Source organism: Hypanus sabinus, chromosome 4 (genome assembly GCF_030144855.1).
Source record: "Hypanus sabinus isolate sHypSab1 chromosome 4, sHypSab1.hap1, whole genome shotgun sequence".
NCBI classification, from domain to species: domain Eukaryota; kingdom Metazoa; phylum Chordata; class Chondrichthyes; order Myliobatiformes; family Dasyatidae; genus Hypanus; species Hypanus sabinus.
The window spans coordinates 16,377,506-16,400,716 of record NC_082709.1 but is presented as its reverse complement, the minus strand read 5'-3'; the positions used below and the strand labels follow the sequence as shown (position 1 = coordinate 16,400,716).

The window sequence follows — 23,211 nt, the reverse complement described above, 5'->3', positions numbered from 1 at the left end:
CACCATGCAGAAAAAAAACTACACAGATTAAAATAATACTGAAAACATGAGTTATAAACTAAGCTGGATTTTACAACTCATTTCTTATTTTTCTCATCAATTCCATTTCATCACTCTTTCCCTGTACCCTATTCTCGCACATATCCATGAACACCTGCTGTTGCTCTGTGTTGTGGTGTATTAAATGTTGTAAAAATATTAGGTGGAAGTCTGAACAATTCCAAGTGACACTTTAACTCTTTGTGAGCTCACAGCATGTAAGGTTTGTTAAATGTTTGCTAATAGCAGCTGGGTACTTACACCGTACGTTTTGTTAAATGTTTGTTAGTAGTGGATTCTTTCCTCACCTCAAGGCACCAATGGCATGCGACCAAATAGTTTGTTTGTGCCTGTGTGTCTCGCTATGCTTGTGGATTGAACCCTTATTTATTGACGTACCTACGCTTGGTTCCTGAGACTTCACCTAGACTGGGGGATCGTGATCGTTTTTGATGGAACCAGGGTGATCTCACAAGTTGGAATTCCAACAACAGCAAAAATCTTTTGGGTCTGATCAACCCAGCCCATTACATCCTCTTACTAATTACCAACCCCTAAAACAGCCAATTAACTTAGTGTCCAGGATATCTTTGTTATGTGTAAGGGAAACAAGGCAGTAGGGCAAACCCATGCACTTTGAGTGAGATCGCCCAAAATGCTTACTTAAAATATTCATTAATCAGTAATCTGCACATAGTTTGGCAAAATTCTGAAAATGAAACAATATCCATAATAACACATCCATCAAAATAGTTTGAAAGACAAAGAATAGTATAGACTTGCTAGTACTATCCGATTATTGTATTCACATAATTATGGAGCAGGTTAGCTTCAAGAATTCCTACATAGTTAGGAAGAAGTTTCAGGTCTCACACCGCCAGGTTCAGGAACAGTTACTAGCCCTCAACCATCAGGCTCTCAAACCTTACTCAACTTAATCATTGAAATGTTCCAACAACCAAAGGACTCACTTTCAAGGGCTTTTCATCTCATATTCTCGATGCTTATTTATTATTATTATTACTTATTTCTTTTTGTATTTGTACAGTCTGTTGTCTTTCCACATGGCCAAGTGGTGCAGTCTTTCACTGGTTCTGTTAAGGTTATTATTCTATGGATTATTGAGTGTGCTTGCAGGAAAGTGAATCCCAGGGTTGTATATGGTGACATATGTACTTGGACAATAAATTTACTTTGAACTTTGAATTTAAACTCAATTGGGCAAAAATTCTCTACAAAGTGTTAAGTAAAACATATTTTTTCATATAAGATAGCATAACCATATTCATAGAGACAGAAGCAAAATGACAGATGCTGGAAATCTGGAGCAACATACAAAGTGCTGCAAGAACTCAGAAGGACAGGAAAGGAAATGGATAGTTGATGTTCTGGGTTGAGACCCTCCATGAAGACTGGAAAGGAAGAGGGAAGAAGCCCTCAGTATAAAAGGGTTGAAGTAGGTGCTGGAGCAAGCACAGGTAGATGGTAGGTGTTTCCCGGAAAGAGGAGGAGGATAGGCAGATGGGAAGGAGGAGAGTGAGAAAGAAATAAGTGACAAAGGGTAGAAAAAGGTGAGGAAGGAAAATGGAGGGAGGAATGCATGGGTGAAGGGCAGATTGAGAGGTTGTGGGAGAGTAAAGAGAAGGGTGATGGGACTGTGCGATAGGGGAAAAAGGGGTGGTTACCAAAAATTAGAAAAATCGATACCCTTGTCATCAGGTTGGATACTACCTCAGTGGAATACAAGGTCAATGTTGGAGTGGAAAGTGGAATTAAAACCTCTCTGTGACTCTATTGCTGCTCATCTCTCCCTACTGGTCCTGTCCAGGTGCTCATTCCTGCAATCTGCTGCTACAGCTCCCCTCCCTCACCACCATTAAGGGACCCAATAAGTGAACTTATCCGGATCATTTATTCTTGTAGTGTTTCCTGAGTGGCCTTCTCAGCAAGATCCAATGCAGATTAGGAGAATACTTCTTGTCGAGCACCTTTGCTCCTTCTGCTGTAAAAGCCAGGATCTCCTGGTGGCCAGCCTTTTTACTTCTTCTTCCCAAGTTGAGCTAGGTGTAAATTATGGGAACAGCACCTCATACTTCCAAGTGCTGATGAAGGGTCTCAACCCAAAACATCTACTGTCTATGAAGCAACACAGACAAAACGCTGGAGGAACTCAGCAGGTCAGGCAGCAACTACGGAAAACAGTCAACATTTTGGGCTGAGACCTTTCTTCAGGAGGGGAAAGGAAGGGGGAAGACTCTAGAACAAGAAGTGGGGTGGGGTGGGGAAGGAGAGTAACTAGAATCTGATAGGTGAAGCTGGGTAGGAGGGAAAGGTAAAGGGCTGGAGAAGAAGGAATCTGATAGTTGAGGAGAGTGAAACTAGGAGAAAGGGAAGGAGGAGGGGACCCAGGGGAGGATATAGGTAGGTGTCATTGTCTGTCTATGAATGTGTTCATATCAATTGGAAACTGTGTCTAATTTGCCAGAGACAGAGTAGTCAGGGTGTTAGTGATGGAATTAAGATATCAATAAGATAAAGCTTACAATAGTCACATGTTCTGGTGAAAATGAACAAGTTAAAAATATGAAAAGTTCCCAATAATTTTGGCAAATTAATAATTCACCAGCTGATTTCTAATAGACATCGGATGGCTTAGAGAATCTTTGAACTTTTCTTCTGTGTTTGACATCTGTATCTTACAAGTAATACTTTGTTACAATCTTAAAATAAAGTTCCAAAGTTTTTGATGTGACATCAGTTTACTTGCACTATCTTAATAACAGGAAAGAGCATATTATGTTGTCTAAATTAGAATCATACCTTCATTCTGTGAAACATAACATATAGCCCCATCTGCTTCTGCGCTACAGCTAGTGCGGTTCCAGAAGCCCTTTGTGTCCATGTACACACAATTGCCCTTTGAATTAAGATGAGAGTACTCCCAAGGTCTGTAATCTGCATTGCTTCCATCTGACCATTCAAATGTTGATCCTCCCTAGTGCAAATAAAGGAAAATTAATATTAAATGAACAATTGCAATGAAATAATTATTAATAAGAGTGCATTCTCAGCAGTGACATTGAACTAAATCCACATCTTCAACAGTGGAAGATATTAATTTCTTACATCAATCATTAGCAATTAATTTTTCCCAGGACTTTACTGTGCTTATTAAAAGGCTGTTTATATAACATGACTCATCGTTAACTACCACAGCTTGGTTGATATAGTTTTTTCTACTTTTAAATGAAAATAGCATTTTTCTCATACAGATCTGACCATATTGCTACTCGTAGTAAATCAGAAAATTTACATTTTTTGTTTCTCTTCAAAGCTTTTACCCAAATATTGAGCAGTCGTCAAGATGTATGTTTTGATCTCTTCATTTTTTAAAATCTCTGATATTTGCAACTTAAAACTTCAATCTTCCTTATCAAATGTGATAAGGTAATGCCTGTCTTTGACTCTGTCTGAATCGCTGTACATGTTCGACAGGCCGATCTGACTTACTCAAGCACAGAGAGTAGGTTTTGAGATACTACCAAGCGGGTGATTGCACCTTGATGCATTTCTTTCCCAGTTTGGATTTCTTACATTTATCTTCTAGTAAGAATGGATTAAAAGAACAAAATTCCAGAATAGGGCAGCAAAGGAATCCATGTGTATACTTACTAAAATTGCCCACAAAGGTTAATGAGGGCATTATATTCAACTGTGCAAAAGTCTTAGGCACATATATATAGCTAGGGTGCCTAATATTTTTGCACAGTACAGGTTGACCACCACAAATCCAGAATGACTGGGACCTGTGTAGTGCCAGATTAGTGATTTTGTTGAATCACAGGTGGTTAGGTTCATAGGCCAATATAAGGCAAATTAATCTGCACCGTAGTTCTGCTCAAGACTTCCATTTTCAAAAGAAACTAACTCAGCAGCTGTTCCCTTGTCAGCTGTCTGATTTTCACCACACACTGCACAAAATGTTATGCCAGGTTGCTGCTCGAAACGCTGAAGCCTCTCTTCACTGTAATCACAATCATAATCCTAGTTCTTCAGTAAATAATTTCACTTGTTCCTTCACCATCTCTCCTGACAGTTCTATACCTTCACTGATAAACCACTTTGAGAATGTTATCTAGTTGTGAACATCTTCCATCTTTCATTGTTTTCCTTATGCACATCTGGGCTTTTTGATTCGCTGTCAGCAAAGAAATAGAGCAACTTTTCTTTTTGTTTCATTAACTGTGGAAAAGCCAATGTTATTCAAATTGCAAATGCTTTTCAAAGACACTGTCGAGTTTTTTCAGAACTTTCACCTTATCTTGTACAGTTAACATAAGGTTAACACCACAAGAAGCTTTACACCACAAGAAGCATTTTCTTTATTCAATGAAGACATGACTGGGGCTAGATAAGAAACACAATTTATAAAAATAAATGTATAACAACACAGAGGAACAACTTGCCTCTTTTAAAAACCATGCCACCACACTTCTATCCATTAGCTGGTTCTGCTAATGGCACCAACAAAAAGTGGTGATGGTGGGGGGGGGGGGGTGGGGGGACATGGGAAATTTGAAATTAGGCTAGTGAAAATTATTTCTGAACTAGCAGAGGGACTAGACTACTGATTGAAAGATTCATAGTGGTCGAACTATACTGTAGTTATGGTTGTGCATTTAATATTTCAGTAGTATCTCAGTGTGTGTGTGTGTGTGTATGTGTGTGTGTGTGTGTGTGTGTGTGTGTGTGTGTGTGTGTGTGTGTGTGTGTGTGTGTGTGTGTGTGTGTGTGTGTGTGTGTGTGTGTGTGTGTGTGTGTGTGTGTGTATATATATATATATAAAAGTAGTTGATTAATCATTCTTGTTCATTTACCTTAAATAAATCATTGTGGATTATATGTACAAATATGTGAATATCCACGTGATGTGTGTGCACCTTGCTTAAAGTAAACATGAAGTTAGACCCGCATTCCCGGACCTTGGTGTCTTCCTTTGAACTAGTTTAATGTTTTGAAGCTACAAAATATAATAGTAATTTTATGTATTGTGCTGTATTGCTACAATTGCTTTCTTCTGTTCCTTGACCAGTATTACAGTATTAAGGGGCAATAGTTTAGGGGTAACATGAGGGGGAACTTCTTTACTCAGAGAGTGGTAGCTGTGTGGAATGAGCTTCTGGTAGAAGTGGTAGAGACAGGTTCAATTTTGTCATTTAAAAAAAAGGATAGGTATATGGACAGGAAAGGAATGGAGGGTTATGGGCTGAGTGCAGGTAGGTGTGACTAGGTGAGAGTAAGCATTCGGCACGGACTAGAAGAGCCAAGATGGCCTGTTTCCGTGCTGTAATTGTTATATGGTTACATGGTTATAGTATGTCTGGTGGTTTGGCTTGTACCTCCTTATCAGTCTGATTTTGGAAGTCCCACAGGATCTTAGCTCTAATTATTTCCACTACCTTCCTGGGTGTTTCCCATTTGGACCTGCAAGTGTCCGATCCATACTCAGTGCAGATGTTCCTGTACATAATTCCTGCAACTTTGTTGTGTCATTCAGTGTGCGCTGTCCCTGTCTGCATCTTGCACCCTGCTGCTATGTGCTGGGTGGTTTCAGCAGATTCCCTGCATAGTCTATATCTTGGGTCTTGTCTGGTGTGAGAGACCCCTGCTTCCATTGCTCTTGTGCTCAGTGCCAGTTCCTGTGTGGCTATGATCAGTGCCTCTGTGCTGTTCCTCAGCCCCGCCATTTCCAGCCATTGGTAGGACTTTTTTTATGTCAGTCACCTCTGATATCCGGAGATGGCACAGCCCCTGCAGTAGCTTGTCCTGGCATGATCTCTAGTCCTCGAGTTTTTCATCCACTTCAAATTCCATATCCCCCGCCTGCCGTCTGAGGTATTCTCCTAGCAGGTTGTTGTTAGGGGCCATCTTCCTGGCATACTCATGAATGTTTCGCATTTCTTCCAGGACTGTGGCTGTGACACTTCCAACCCTCTGTCCTCCTTTATTCCAGTGGGTGTAGAGCCATTTGACGTTGGACTTTGGATGGAACCTCCGAGTATTGTTCTTGGTTTCCAAGTCTTGATGTCAGTGGCTTACAGTTCACTCCTTGGCCAGCACAATATTGTGGCTGGGTACCTGATGACTGGTAGGGTGAATGTGTTGATGGCTCTGATCTCACTCTACCCATTCATCTGGCTTTTTAGGACCCGGCTCACTCTTTGGATGTTGCAGCTTTCCTTGTGTCCTCATCGTGGCTTCCAAGCACCTGCAGGATCCCCAGGTATTTGTAGCTGTCCTGTACATCTGGTATGTGGCCTTCAGTTAACTTGACTCCAATGGTCAAGATGAGTTTGCCCCTTTTCACCACTGTCTTGCTGCACTTTTCTAGTCCAAATGACATTCCAATGTCTCTGCTGTACACCCTTGTCAGGTGGATTAGTGAGTCAATGTCTCCTTCATTTCTGGAAAATGTCATCCATGTACAGGATGTGGCCAATGGTCACTCCACTCTCCAACCTGTGCCCATGTCCACTCTCTGAGATGAGCTGGCTGAGGGGGTTCAAGCCCATGCAGAACAGCAGTGGGGAGAGTGCATCACCCTGGTATATTCCACATCTGTTGCTCACTTGTGCTACTGACTCTGAGTTAACTTCTCACACTGTCCTCCAGCGGCTCACTGAGCTCTCGAAGAAGGTCCTCGGTGTCTTTTTGGCCTTGTATATGGACAGGCATTCCAGGATCCATGAGTTGTATGCTTTCTGGTAGTTGATCCAGCCTGTGCTTCGGTTGGGTTGTCTGGTCTTGGAGTCTTGCATGACTGCTTTGTCTACCAGTAGTCGGTGCCTGGACCCTCTGGTTCCATTACCAATCACCCACTGAGCAGGGCTCAGGAATTTACAAATATGTTCCATCAGCTTCGTGGCTATGATGCCTGATAGCCTCCATGTTGTTGACAGGCAGTTTACAGGCCAGTAGTTTGATGGTGTTTGCTCCTTCGTGAGGATCCTTCATTCTAAGTACTGGCCTTCCCTGAGTTAGCCAGTCAGGGTGGGAGCCTGCTTCAGGCAGCTGGTTCACTTGAGCTGCCAGCCGTGTAAGTAATGCTGTTAGTTTCTTCAGCCAATGGGTGTGGATCATAAGACATAGGAGAATTAGGCCATTTGGCCCATCCGGTCTGCTCCACCGCTTAATCATAGCTGATCATTTATTTTCCCCCTCCTCAACCTCACTACCCGGCCTTCCCTCCGTAACCTTTGATGCCATGGCATCAAGAACCTATCGATCTCTGCCTTAAATACAACCAATGACCTGGCCTCCACAGCTGCCTGTGGTAACAAATTCCGCAAATTTACCACCCTCTGGCTAAAGAAATTACTCCGCACCTCTGTTTTAAATGAATGCTCCTCTATCTTGAGGCTGGGCCCTTTTGTCCTAGACTTCCCCACCAGTGGAAACATCCTTTGTACATCTACTCTGTCTAGGTCTTTCAACATTCGAAAGGTTTCAATGAAATCCCGAACTTCTAAATTCCAGCAAATACAAGCCCAGAGCCATCAAATGTTTCTCAAATGATAACCCTTTCATTCCCTGAATCATTGCTGTGAACCTCCTCTGGATCCTCTCCAATGCCAGTATATCTTTTCTTAGATAAGGAGTCGAAAATTGTTCCCAATAGTCAAGGTGAGGCATCAGTGGTGCCTTATAAAACCTCAGCATTACATCCCTGCTCTTGTATTCTAGATCTCTTGAAATGAATGCTAACATTGCATTTGCCTTCTTTACCACCAACTTAACCTGCATGTCAGGCCCTGGTGATATCCAGTTCTCCATACTTACCACCCATTGCTGGGTATCTACTACTGTGATGGTGACGGGTTCTTCCTCTGGGAGACTACAGAGGCTTGCTTGTAGGTCTTTCAGCCATTGTGCACTGGTGTTATTCTTTCTCCCACAGAGGTGCATACATACACTTACTGCAATTCACATTTTTTCTATTATTATGTATTGCATTGTACTGTTGCCATAAAGAGAACAAATTTTGATATATGCCTGATCCTGAATGAACAGGTAAACTTTCTGTCCTCACTTGAGTAATTGCAAAGGCATATTATAATATAAAGCTAAGTTCTCTCAAAAACTTTTAAATACTTGCATGGATTAGATATAATGTCTAAGCTGATGTTTGGTTGATATCTATTAGGGCTATATAGTTAAGATGGGTAACATGCTCTTTTGTTTTTGAAAACTTACATCTTGGCTGAACAGACCAATCCAGAGAGGAAAACCATCTGACTTCACCAAATTCTTCAGGAAAACATGCTGAGATTCATCATAGACACTGACAAGTTGATATCGGGACTTTTTGCATTGTTGCAGTGCATTATACCAAGTTGTCTTCTTCCGAATTAACATATAAGTGTGGTTTCCATACTGCACTTTTTCAGGAGGATGTTCAAAATGACTTGGATCAGGGTCTTAAGAAGAAAAAAAGATGCTAATTTAGAACAATTTTAATTAAGTTCAATGGAACTAAATATTTAGAGAAGTGTAATGTGGAATTAATTGTACGTTGAAAATGTAGTACATGCACAGAAGAATATACTGAAAAATTTATTCACAATTTGTCAAATGTTGCGCAGATGAAGGGAGGGCAGAGCTTAGTATGAATGGCCATTTTAAAGGAGGTAGGAACAAATTGCCAGAAGAACTCAATGGGTCAGGCAAATGTTTGTAGGGCTGAGTTCATCCAGCATTTTGTCTGTTGCTTCAGCTTCCAGCATTTGCAGCTTCTTGTGCCTCCATTTTACAGGAGGAATTTAATTCAATCATTTCTGTAGGTATTCAAATGATGTATCTTAAGGCCCTGTTTGTCTGAGAGGCATTCTCCACACAGATTTGCTATCTGGATGATCCCAATAACAATGATTATCCAAACTGGAAGTGTAAAATCTATCTCACTGGTTCCCTGAACCCTGGTCTGGGATGCTTGGTCATCTGTGAAACTCCCATGATAGCCAATAGCTAGTTTCTGCCCATTACACTGCTGGTGTTTAGAGCAGTAATGAGGGTCTTCTATCTCTGTCTGTCCTTGGCCATTAACCTTTGCACACAGTTACACAAGGATTTTTCATTGCTGTTTCAGTAACAATTTTTTTTTGACCAGTGAGGTTTGTTAGCCCCGAGCTGAACCCCAAACCCTGGAGTACTATGGACCACTCTTCATCTGGCCCCTACCCTTTGACCTGTTTGGCATGAGTGACCTTATCAAGAGCCAAAACATAAAGCCCTGACTCCAGCCAACATAGCTCTCCAGGTCATTGAGCTACGCAAGCTCTAAACCCTACGTCAGGGCTCTTGCAGGGTGATAACCAATGATGGGAGGCAAATCCGTGTTGGAGGCTTTCATTTTCTCAAAGATGCCATTGTTTTTAAATTGTTTTAAATATGGTCTTTGACACCCAGACATTTAAAATCTATTAAGTAAATCTATTAAGTAAATAATTAACTGTATTAAAAAAAAACAAAAGTTGTACTAACACAAAAACATTTGCATGTTCACTTTTGAACTGAGGCAACCAGACCTGTTCAACTTTGAAATGGAAGTTAAAGAAATGGCAATTATTGAAGCAGCTTTAAAACTGATGTATTCTGTTGAAGTTTCAAATTCTGACTCTCCTCCAAAGTAGCACTGGTGAGCTTACAAGTTAAACTCTTTCTGTATCTGTATTTTTAAGACTGCACATTAAAGTACTTAGTTTGATAAAATTCATGGATTTGTAAATCAGTGCACTCTTCACTGGTATAGCATCAATATCTACAGATATTCAAATAAATAAGATTGTTTTCAGCACCATTTCAACAAAATGACATTTGGATGCTCACAACAAGGTCACTGAATATTCAGATTCAGCAACAGATTCTAAGCACTGTTAACTGACAGAGATTGGTAGTCTTACCATTTTCAATTTTACAGACAAAGGCACACTGAAGTGACAATCTTGTCTGGTAGTAAGGATGGCTAGTCAAATGCCAAAATCCAAATACATCTAGGACAGCCACAAGGAAATGTTCATGTGTGTTAACAAAGCCGGGCCTTCTAGATTGCCACTTGGAAAAATACACGTAGGAACCATCATACCACATCATATGCTTTCCTAAAACCAAAACAAACACAGTTAATGTGGTTTCTAGAATAAAAGCATAGCTTATTAGACAAAATTATAATATATTAACTCAATAAGAAAACAAATCAGATTGTCTTTGAAGAGTCTGAAACTTTGAAAGGCTTTCAATGTAAGAAAATCCGACTGCTGTATATTATTATAGGAGAACTTTTCCTATCAACACCTATATCAGAGTTACAAATGCTGAGTTTCAATTAATCTGTCACTTACCAGTTAATTGCACAACAAATGATTACTGAAAATGTTTACCAAAATGAAACGGAAGAAAGTTTAATGGTATAAACAAAGGGAGAACTTAACCTCGAACATAGAAAAGCACAGAACAGTACAGACCATTTTGCCCATGATGCTGTGACCTACTCGAAGGTCAATCTTACCGTTCCCTCTCACATAGCTCTCTGTTTTTCCTTCATTCATGCATCTAAGAGCTTTTAAGAACTTTTCTAATGTACCTGCCTCTACCACCAGCCTGGCAGCACGTTCCATGCACCCACCATATTCTGTGTTTTAAAAAAAAACTACCTCCGATGTCCTCTTATACTCTTTTCCAATCACCTTAAAGAATGCCCTGGTATTAGCCATTTCCATTCTGGAAAATAAGTCACTGTTGTTTCCTGTTATCATCTTGTAAAACTTTATCAAGTCATTTCTCCTTTTCTTTTGTTACAAAACTAAAAGCTCTAGCTCACTCAAACTATCCTCATAAGACATGCTGTTCTATCCAGGCAGCACCCTGCTTCATCTCCTTTGTGCCCTCTCTAAAGTTTCCACATCTTTTCTATAATGAGGTGACTAAAATTGAACACAATATTTCACGTGTTCTAACCAAAGTTATATGGAGCTACAACATTACCTCATGGCTCTTGTACTCAATCCCCAAAGTAATGAAGGTTAACGCTGCTCTAATGAAGCGCTATGATGATGCTTGACAGTGACTCCTTCAAGTACATCTGTGGAAACAGCTTAATTTCTACATTTAATGACTCTCTTTTTGCTTTTTGAGCTGGATGGGGCTCTGTCGAAGACCCTGGCCGAGTTACTCTCAGTTTTTGGTTCTTTGGGGCTGTGGGATCAACTTCCAGAGCTCATCTACTGGCCATTTTTTGATATTCCAAGGATGAGTGCACCTTCGGGGTTCTAAGAGTTTGTGGCCTTGTGGACGTAACCGATTTTATGCCGGTTTCACTGACTGAGGCGCCATGAGAGGAAACGGAACATCAGTTCAGCTGTCGGGGGCTCTGTATCTGGCCAATCACCTGCTTTCTCTTTCTCTCATTGGAGGGAGAGTGTTGCCAATTCTTGAGTTGGAGAACTTGGGGGGAGAAAAGCGACGTGGCAGAGTCACTGTGAAAGGATGACATCTCTTTGTCCCTTTACTGGGGAGAGAGAGAGTCTGTGGCATGTCGAACTGTCGGGGCAAACAATTAGTTTTTATTGTATTGCAGATCGTGGTCTTTCTTGGGGGCTTTGCTATTGCTTGCTTGGTAGGTGGAGGGTACTGATGCTTTTTTTTGCTGAAGTAAGCGAGGGAGGGAGCAGGGAGGGCTTTGGGTTTCTAACGTTGTTACCGTCACTCACTCTTTGGAGCACTCTTTTGTTTTCGTGGATGTTTGTGAAGAACAAGAATTTTGTGTTGCATATTGTATACATACTACGATATTAAATGGAACTATTGAACTATTGAACCATAGGCTTTCTTAACCACCCTATCAACTTGCGTGACAACTTTGAGAGATGTATGGACATGGACCCCAAGATCCCTTTGATCTTCCATAATATGAATCCTGCCTTTGACTCTGTACTCTGCCTTCAAGTTCCAACTTTCAAAGTGTATCACTTCACACTTTCCCTGATTGAACTCCACCTGCCATTTCTCAGCCCAGTTCTGCATCCTATTAATGACCTTCTGTAGGCTATGACAACTTCTACACTATCCACAACACCACCAACCTTCGTGCCATCTGCAAACGTATCTCATCTATCTCATCCAAGCCAATTATAAAAATCACAAACAGCAAGGGTCCCAGAACAGATCCCTGCCAAACCAGGCAGAATATACTCCATCTATTACCACCCTCTACCTTCTGGCAAATCAGACTAAGCTTCTTCAAATACTCATAAATCCTGTCTCTGAGAATCTTCTCCAATAGTTTGTTCAACATTGGTGTAAGGCTTGCTGCTCTATAGCTCATATTCTTTGACCTTTGGAAGAATGAGTGGGCACATGACTATGTAGTTGTTGGGATGTACCCATGTGGAAGAGACTCAAACGATAAGATTGGTTGGCGGGGAGGAGGTACTGTACATCTGTACCAAAGGAGGTGTAAGGTGTTCCTTCTCTCCGCTAGCCTGCAAATCACCCTTGGGCAAAGTGAACCACCTGCTTAGGGTCACGTGAAGCCATGAGAACAGACAGCGGATGAGCAGCTGGTGCACATCACAAGACCTGGTTATGAAACCACTGACGCCAGGCAAACAACTTCTGAAGAGTGTTGATAATAATTGGGGTCACCTGTCTTGTAAAGACACTGCCCAGAAGAAGGCAATGGCAAACTACTTATGTAGAAAAATTTGCCAAGGACCATCATGGTCACGTCACATGGCATGGCACATGATGATGATGTCAGATAAGAACATAGGACAGTACAGTAATTCCTATGTTTTTTTATACACAATTTCTGTACCAACCAAGATGCAATTTAACTGATCCCATCCATCAGTACATGTCCTGACATCATCCCATTCCCTCCCTGCTCATGGGTTTGTCTAAAGTGTCTTAAAATGCTGCTATCATATTTGCTTCCACCACTTCCCCTGACAGGCTACAAACAAGTGCTGGAGGAACTTAATAGGCCAGGCAGCATCTGTGGAAAAGAGTAAACCTGAAACTTCGACTATTAACTCTTTTCAATAGATGCTGCCTGATCTGCTGAGTTCTTCCAACATTTTGTGTGTTGCTTGGATTTCCAGCATCTGCAGACTTTCTCATCTTTGTTCTATTTACTCTGACAGCACGTCACAGGCACTGATCACTCTGTGTAAATCTCCTTGTACTCTGTGTAAACCCAGACATGGTTTGTACATTTCCTTCAACTTCTCCCCATCTCACCTGAAAGCTATGCCATCTAGTAATTGACATTTCCACTTGGAAAAAATACTGACTATCTCACTATTTATCCTTTGCACAATTTTAGCAAGGTGCTCCGGAGGCGGCGGCTTTACAGGAGTGATAAATAGATAGGCTGGTTGAGTGGTTTTACAGTAGCAACCACACACTCAACATCAGCAAGACTGAGAAAATAACTGTGGACTTCAAGAAGGGGAAATCAGGAGAAGATGCCACAGTTCTGATTGAAGGATCAGCAGTACAAAACATAAGCAGTTTCAAGTATGTCACCAAATACACTTGCAGATTTCTGCAGATGTACTGTGGAGCATTCTAACTGGCTGTATCACCATATGGGGCAGGCGGTGGGGGCTACTGCACAGGATTGAAATATGCTGCAGAGAGTTGTAAACTCAGTCAGCTCCATCATGTACACCAATAGGACATCGTCAAAGAGCGATCTGCAAAAAGGCAGCATCCATCTTTAAGGACCCTCATCACCCAGGACAGGCCCTCTTTTCATTGCTACTATCAGGGGGTGAGATACAGGAGTCTGAAGGCATACACTCAATGATTTAGGAAAGGTTTCTTCTCCTCTGTCATCAGATTTCTGAAGAGACATTGAACTCATGAACACTACATTTTTTGCCCAACTTTGTTACTTTGCTCTACTTACTGATTTAGATGAAGGGATTAAAAGTAACATTAGCTAATGGTTTAGATGAAGGGGTGAAAAGTAACATTAGCAAATTTGCTGATGACACAAAGCTGGGTGGCAGTGTAAGATGTCAGGAGGATGTTATGAGAATGCAGGGTGACTTGGACAGGTTGGGTGAGTGGGCAAACGTATGGCAGATGCAGTTTAATGTGGATAAATGCGAGGTTATCCACTTTGGTGGCAAGAACAGGAAGGCAGATTACTATCTAAATGGAGTCAAGTTAGGAAAAGGGGAAGTTCAATGACATCTAGGTGTTCTTGTACATCAGTCAATGAAAGCAAGCATGCAGGTACAGCAGACAGTGAAGAAAGCTAATGGCATGCTGGCCTTTATAACACGAGGAATTGAGTATAGGAGTAAAGAGGTCCTTCTGCAGCTGTACAGGGCCCTGGTGAGACCCCACCAAGAGTATTGTGTGCAGTTTTGGTGTCCAAATTCAAGGAAGGACATTCTTGCTATTGAGGGAGTGCAGCATAGGTTCACAAGGTTAATTCCCAGAATGGCGGGACTATCATATGTTGAAAGATTAGAGCGACTGGGCTTGTATACACTGGAATTTAGAAGGATGAGAGGGGATCTGATTGAAACACATAAGATTGTTAAGGGATTGGACATGCTGGAGGCAGGAAGCATGTTCCCACTGATGGGTGAGTCCAGAACTAGAGGCCACAGTTTAAGAATAAGGGGTAAGCCATTTAGAACAGAGATGCGGAAAAACTTTTTCACCCAGAGAGTGGTGGATACGTGGAATGCTCTGCCCCAGAAGGCAGTGGAGGCCAAGTCTCTGGACGCATTCAAGAGAGAGTTAGATGGAGCTCTTAGAGATAGTGGGGTCAAGGGATATGGGGAGAGGGCAGGAACGGGATACTGATTGTGTATGATCAGCCATGATCACAGTGAATGGCGGTGCTAGCTAGAAGGGCCAAATGGCCTACTGCACCTACTGTCTATTACTTATTTAACTTTTTAATATATATTTCTTACTACAGAGTTTTACTATTTCTTACACAGTTTTTATTGTTATGTATTGCATTGCACTGATGCTGTACAACAACAAATTCCATGACATATGCCAGTGATAGTAAACTTGATTCTGATGTACATCGAAACATGCAGTGAAATGCACATTTTGTGTCATCAACCGGCACAGTACAAAGATGTGCTGGGAGCATTCCACAGGCGTCACCATACTTCTGACACCAACATTTCATGTCCACAACTTACCAACCCTAACCTGTACATCTTTGGAATGTAGAGGGAACTGGAGGACACAGATGAAATCCATGTGGTCACAGGGGAGAACGTACAAACTCTTCACAGACAGTGGTGGCAATCAAACCCTGATAGGTGATTGCCAGTGCTGTAGAGCATTGCACAAACCACTACGCTATTGTGCCGCCCCAATAAACCTGATTCTGAATTCTGAAGTTTGAGCCTGATGGGATATGTTTTTTTTTAAATGGCTGGAATTAGTGTTTGCCAAATGTTTTTGTTTTGCATCCTTGGACCATGCAACATGCAGGGTCTAACTGTGATGGATCAGATAATACACTACTGCAAGTTCCCATAATGAGTCCCAATTTTATTGGCTGAGCAATGTATGAAAAATCTGCGCATTATTTGCCAAAACACCCAGCCGTGCAGACAACGAAGATCACTGCTCAAAGATCTACAATCATTGATCTATAATCAACTGAAACACCAGAAATAAATTATTACAACAAATAACAGGAGAAAGATATCATGCATTACTTACCATTATTTATAATATTCAGCCACACCAATTTGTATAGGTATCTGTGAACTTTAAGTTGCTCACTGATAAAATTATTTTCTTCTTCACTCCTAATAGTCAATGTTGTGGCTTGTGGATCTGTTTGACAAAGATCTTTGAGTAAGTTCTACTTTTCACTAAGTCAAAATGCCTCAATTAGAAAGGACGAAAGATTTAAAAATGTGACAACAGGGATCAGATAAGCAACTGGTTACTCCATTCTTCAGTATAAACATCAGAATAATTATTCAAACTATAAATAGATTTTTAGCACACCTGATGTAAAGCGGCAATCAATTTCTTCAAACATATACCTGTTAGAATAACAGGCGCCATTCACAATAGCTCTTACCTAAATCCTTGCACTTAGAGTGGACAGTGCTCTCCTGGAAAACACCAGTCTTTTCAGGATGACTTAGAAAAGCGTAACAATTATTTCTGAATGGAATCCATATTGCTCCTTGAATCTTATGAGGGCACCTCACAGTTTCAGTCTTAGTTGGTTCTTGTTCTTGTTCATCTGTCACGTTAAAATATTTATTTTAAAACATGCAAAGTACTAGTTTTACCCTTAGCAGATTATGAAAGTGGAGATAAAATATCCCATTTACACAATTAATGTCCCACTTTGGAGATTTTAGAAACTATGTCCCAAAGATCCCTGAGGCCACACCTTTAAAACCAACCCTGGCCTTTTGTCTCATTACAATATTTTGATGCTCTAACTTAGAATATTTGCATATCACATCCTATGTTATAGCCTGCCACCTCTCCTATGTTCTATGTCTCTGACACTGAAAGTTGTTTGGTGATCGATCCCAAGAAACAAATAGGAACTTATATTTATCAAGTTTTCTTCATGTTCTCAGAATAGCCCAAGATACCTTACACATATTCAATATTAATTAAGTGTGGTTTCTTGTGTAATTTAGGGGCACATGACAGCCAATTTGCAGAAGAAATAAATGTTCAGATAAATCTTGGTGATAGGTCAGAGATAAATATCAGAAATATTGCAACTCCATTTGAACTCCCTCACTTTTGTTTGAACAGCGCTACCACCAAATTAGACTCCATTTGGAGTATTATAACTAATTTGAAGGATGGCACCCATCTCCCCTTGGAAAATATTTGTTACACTTCCTTCAAAAAAACTGGCATACTTACTTTGTTGAAGATGGCAAATAGCCCCTTTTAATACTGAATTACAACTCAAAGTTTTCCAGTACCCATCAACATCCATGTATACACAGTTATCAGTGGCTTCTGAATGGTCCATACTCCAATGACTATATGTCAAGTGTCTTCCATCAGACCAGCGAAAGTATAATCCATCCTGGAATTGAAAATAAAACATAATAATCAGAATCAGGTTTACTATCACTGGCATGTGATGTGAAATTTGTTAACCTAGTAGAGGCAATTCAATGCAATACATAATATAGAAGACAAAAAAAAATAATAATATTAAATCAATCAATCATCACATTCTACAAAATCGAACACACTAAAAGGACAGTTTCTTGGATTTATACATGCATCAATGTCATCTATCTAAATAGAAATTGGTATAGGCACTACACAAAATGCACATTTAACAACAGCCTTCCCCAATTCTGGAAATGTTAATCAATAATTAGAGTATGATTCACTAAACAGTAGAGAATGAACTGAAGAATCTTAGATCTTCATCGAGGTATCTGTAAACAACAGAATACGAGGTGGGAAAAATGGAACAATAGCTTTTTACTTCGAGATCTGAAAAGTGAGCATTTCATGGCAGTCATTAAACTCATGAAGATTCACCAACTTTGCAAGCTTGTTACAATATTTCCAAGAAATGCCAAGTAGTCCACTAACAGCCAAATTGACCAAAGGAGTTATTATGTAGTAGACAGACAATTTTAATTGTACTGAACCATGGAACAGTAGTGTATACCAAGATATTTTCAAATAAAAAAGATGATGTTGAGTTTCCAATTATTTAGAAATATAGAAAATATTGGTTGAAGTTTCCATGAGATAGGAAGAAAGCAGAAAAGTAAGATGTAATGAAGCTAGTACTTATATTTTTGAAGAAAACTTTTCTCATCATTCCCTCCCTCCCGCCCCTGGACTTGTTGGAATAATTATCACATTAACAATGATTCATGACATCTGCTAACATTACTGCTGCACTAAAGAAATAAATATTTCAATTTAGAAATTAATTTTCTTCTGCTCTTTTTGGTTGAAGCTGATCAATTAACAATCAATTGTCATTGAAATTTTAAGAGCTTTCATTATAATCCATCTCCATTAAAAAAAAAGATGCTTCTATATATTCATCTTCCCTTTCCCATTGGATAACATAACAATTTGGATATGACGCAACAGGTACTCACATCTTGGCTGTAGAGTCCGATCCACACTGGATATCCAAGTGCATTGACAGTAACTGTGAGGAAGCCTTGATGATAGGCTTCACTGATGCTAACCAATTTGTAACCATTCTTCTGACATTCTGTTAGCGATTCTTCCCAAGTTAGGTTCTTCCTGATTATTATGTATGTATGGTTTAGAAAATTCAAGGTGTCATTTAAAACCTGAGTGACTGTCCCATTGACAGAACCTTCCAAAAGAAAATATGAAAAATTGACAGTGACTGCTCATAAAATGATGGGTGATATTCGAAGCATCTCTGTTAAAGCCAGTTTTCAGAAATAAACATTAAAACTATGTTGCTGCATACCAGACCCTAATAAACTAGACTTCAACATTCCAAAGTGGCAATTTATTTCAATAATGATTCACCTCGATTAATCTCAAACACAAGAAAATCTGCAGATGCTGGAATTCCAAAGCAACATACAAATAACGATGGAGGACCTCAGCAGGCCAGGCAGCATCTAAGGAAAAGAGTAAAAAGTCAACATTTCAGGCTGAGGCACTTCTTCAGGACTGGAAGGAAGAGGAAAAGGGGAAACTTCTCCCCTTCCTATCTAGTCCTGAAGAAGTTCTCGCCCTAAAACATCGACTGTTTATTCAGTTCCTCAGATGCTGCCTGGTCTGTTGAGTTCCTCTGGCATTTTGTGCCTGTCACCTTGATTAATGGTCTTATTCCTCTGAATTATGCCAAACATGCACATACCTTTTATGTCATGGTATTCGTTTGACTGTTAAACAAATAAAATCTGATCAGGCATATTCATTCACCTCTAGCTCTCTGGAGAACTAAATATAAAATACATTACCCTCAGAGAGGCGCTTCTGCGCTGAATACATTTTATTTTCTAAAACTAACGAGGTTGGTAACTCTTGTAGGGCAATCCAAAGTTAAAGTAACTATTGTGTCAACTCTCCCTCTGCTCTCCATTTTCCTGTGCTCTTCCTAGGTCCAGACTGCTTCCAACCAAAGAGGGAGTTGGGCAATTCCAACTTTCTACCTGGCAACAATGTTTGAAAAGTGGATCATCCTCAAACTGTAGCTTCAAAAAGGTGTTGCTAGAACTGTGGAAGTTGGAGCCCTGAAGAAGATTTAAACATGTAAAATATAAATATTAATTTGCAGCAGTGGGAACAGGCTAGGGACTGTAGTGGCTGAAGTTTTTTCTCAAAGGCAGCAGGAGAAAGTACCTGCTGACACAGATGACATCAGGAGTCCTATTATTGGATTGTGTATGACCCACTGGATTACTATCTCCAAGAGGACCACAATCTTGCCATAGGGTTTGGAGGCTTGAGTGCCTCAGTGACCCAGAGAGCTATGTTGCCTGGAGTCGGGGCTTTATGCTTTGGCTCTTGGTAGGGTCACCCATGCCAAACAGATCAAAGGATAGTGGCCAGACTAAGGATGTTCCACCGGTCCTCCAGGTTTGTGGGGGGGGGGGGGGTTTCAGCTCAGAGCTAAAATCCTGACTGGCAAAACAAAACTGTTCCAGAAACAGCAATGGAGAATCCTTCTACATCTGAGCGCGACGGTATTCCTGAGTTTCCACCCGGGATTTGAATGACTGACAGCAGTGAAAATGGATCTACTGACACGATGCAGGAAGCTTTGAACATCACCAGAGATGGAGGACACTTACTGCTGCCCTAAGCACCAGTGGCATATTGAGCAGTCTTCTTCGACTAGATTAGCCTGAAATAGTGGGTTGGGGGAAATCACATCAGTGGTGATCAAGGGAGTGAGGGCTCCTGCATTCATGCCACTCAGATGTAATCGCATAATCAGCTTTTCATTATATGTTTAATACCTTTAACAGATGCAGTGATTTAAGCAATTTCTTGGCAAACTAAAACCTGTACTTTCCAAGCTTTTAATACAAGTGTGCCAACTGAAGTTATCTGGAAGGAAATCATCTTAATTTGTCCTCAATACACTGTACAGAGATATTCATTTGGCTGACCCACACCACATCATCTTACTCTCATTTACACTCCCAGCCAATAATTTGAAAACATGCTGAAATACAGTTTCAATATTTAAGCATTTAAGATAATTTGAAACTATTATAAGAAATAAAACTAAGTTATTACCTTTATGTTTCTGGCACACTGCAGTAAACTGTTGATCATCACAAGGTACAACATCCCATCTTCCAATAAATGGACTGTTTGGTTCATTTATTAGGATAGCACATTCATTTTTGATATTAAAGAACTGAGAATAAAAACAAATGAACAAACATAAAATTGCAGTTTCTGATCTTCTGTTGTAAGTGATTCACTTGTTTAAAGTACCCCCCCCATTTCTTGAACTAGCTTGCACCAATTTTAGCAGAAATATATATCAAGTTCAGTGTTAGAAAACTGACAGACAAGAAGTTGAAAGGTCCAAGACTTGAAATATTTATTCACCTTTCCTCTTCAAAGATGTGGGTTTCAGAATGGTATCTTACTGTTGAAGTTCGGTTGATGCAGTTGTTGTAAGTCATTCTAACGCTTACAGTACAGTCCTCATTGAAGGCAGAAGTGTTTTAGGTGACATACCAAAACTAACTGGCTACATCACCCTCTGGTTTGGGGGTGGGGGGGCGGGGAGGGGTTGCTGCACAGGATCGAGGTAAGCTTCAGAGAGTTATAAACTTAATCAGCTCCATCAGTAGTATCCAGGACATCTTCAACGAGCGATGCCTCAAAAAGGTGGCATCCATTATTAAGGATCCCCATCACCCAGGACATGCCCTCTTCTCATTGTTACTATCAGGAAGGAGGGACAGAAGCCTGAAGGCACACACTCAATGATTCAGGAATAACTTCTTCCCCTCTGCCATTTGATTTCTGAATGGACAATGAATCCATGAACATGACCTCACTATTTTTTAATCTCTTTTTTTTGCATTACTTATTTAATTTAACTATTTAAAATATATACAGTATCTATAAAATTATTAGCCCTCTTCTTGGAAGTTTTCATGTTTTATTGTTCTAGAACATAGAATGTTCTATGCTGTGCCGACCTTCAAACCCTGCCTCCCATATAACCCCCCACCTTAAATTCCTCCATATACCTGTCTAGTAGTCTCTTAAACTTCACTTGTGTATCTGCCTCCGCCACTGAGTCAGGCAGTGCATTCCACACACCAACCACTCTCTGAGTGATAAACCTTCCTCTAATATCCCCCTTGAACTTCCCTCCCCTTACCTTAAAGCCATGTCCTCTTGTACTGAGCAGTGGTGACCTGGGGAAGAGGCGCTGGCTGTCCACTCTGTCTATTCCTCTTAATATCTTGTACACCTCTATCATGTCTCCTCTCATCCTCCTTCTCTCCAAAGAGTAAAGCCCTAGCTCCCTTAATATCTGATCATAATCCATACTCTCTAAACTAGGCAGCATCCTGGTAAATCTCCTCTGTACCCTTTCCAACGCTTCCACATCCTTCCTATACTGAGGCGACCAGAACTGGACACAGTACTCCAAGTGTGGCCTAACTAGAGTTTTATACAGCTGCATCATTACATCGCGACTCTTAAACTCTATCCCTCAACTTATGAAAGCTAACACCCCATAAGCTTTCTTAACTTCCCTATATACCTGTGAGGCAACTTTCAGGGATCTGTGGACATGTACCCCAGATCCCTCTGCTCCTCCACACTACCAAGTATTCTGCCGTTTACTTTGTACTCTGCCTTGGAGTTTGTCCTTCTAAAGTGTACCACCTCACACTTCTCTGGGTTGAACTCCATCTGCCACTTCTCAGCCCACTTCTGCATCCTATCAATGTCTCTCTGCAATCTTCGACAATCCTCTACACTATCTACAACACCACCAACCTTTGTGTCGTCTGCAAACTTGCCAACTCACCCTTCTACCCCCACATCCAGGTCATTAATAAAAATCACAAAAAGTAGAGTTCCCAGAACAGATCCTTGTGGGACACCACTAGTCACAACCCTCCAATCTGAATGTATTCCCTCCACCACGACCCTCTGCCTTCTGCAGGCAAGCCAATTCTGAATCCACCTGGCCAAACTTCCCTGGATCCCATGCCTTTTGACTTTCTGAATAAGCCTACTGCATGGAACCTTGTCAAATGCCTTACTAAAATCCATGTAGATCACATCCACTGTACTACCCTCATCTATATGCCTGGTCACCTCCTCAAAGAACTCTATCAGGCTTGTTAGGCACGATCTGCCCTTCACAAAGCCATGCTGACTGTCCCTGATCAGACCATGATTCTCTAAATGCCCATAGATCCTATCTCTAAGAATCTTTTCCAACAGCTTTCCCACCACAAACGTAAGGCTCACTGGTCTATAATTACCTGGACTATCCCTACTACCTTTTTTGAACAATGGGACAACATTCACCTCCTTCCAATCCTCCGTTACCATTCCCGTGGACAACAAGGACATAAAGACCCTAGCCAGAGGTTCAGCAATCTCTTCCCTTGCCTCGTGGAGCAGCCTGGGGAATATTCCATCAGGCCCCGGGGACTTATCCGTGCTAATGTATTTTAACAATTCCAACACCTCCTCTCCCTTAATATTAACATGCCCCAGAACATTAACCTCACTCATATTGTCCTCACCGTCATCAAGTTCCCTCTCAGTGGTGAATACTGAAGATAAGTATTCATTGAGGACCTCGCTCACTTCTACAGCCTCCAGGCACATCTTCCCACTTTTATCTCTAATCGGTCCTACCTTCACTCCTGTCATCCTTTTGTTCTTCACATAATTGAAGAATGCCTTGGGGTTTTCCTTTACCCTACTCACCAAGGCCTTCTCATGCCCCCTTCTTGCTCTTCTCAGCCCCTTCTTAAGCTCCTTTCTTGCTACCCTATATTCCTCAATAGACTCATCTAATCCTTGCTTCCTAAACCTCGTGTATGCTGTCGCCTTCCACCTGACTAGATTTTCCACTTCACTTGTCACCCATGCTTCCTTCACCCTACCATT

The 23,211-nt window shown here is 40.9% G+C and overlaps 1 protein-coding gene across 1 annotated transcript in view; it reads right to left on the bottom strand.

The window, feature by feature from the left end:
• ly75 (lymphocyte antigen 75) overlaps positions 1 to 23,211 on the bottom strand; it is a 157,754-nt gene that overhangs the window by 17,284 nt on the left and 117,259 nt on the right. Inside the window, exons 24-31 of the mRNA XM_059966465.1 lie at positions 20,344 to 20,467; positions 18,210 to 18,436; positions 16,993 to 17,161; positions 16,178 to 16,345; positions 15,808 to 15,924; positions 9,999 to 10,196; positions 8,293 to 8,516; positions 2,860 to 3,034 (exon numbers count right to left, since the gene is read on the bottom strand). Of these exons, the coding sequence (XP_059822448.1) occupies positions 2,860 to 3,034; positions 8,293 to 8,516; positions 9,999 to 10,196; positions 15,808 to 15,924; positions 16,178 to 16,345; positions 16,993 to 17,161; positions 18,210 to 18,436; positions 20,344 to 20,467 (1,402 nt within the window). The remainder of the gene's footprint in view (positions 1 to 2,859; positions 3,035 to 8,292; positions 8,517 to 9,998; positions 10,197 to 15,807; positions 15,925 to 16,177; positions 16,346 to 16,992; positions 17,162 to 18,209; positions 18,437 to 20,343; positions 20,468 to 23,211) is intronic.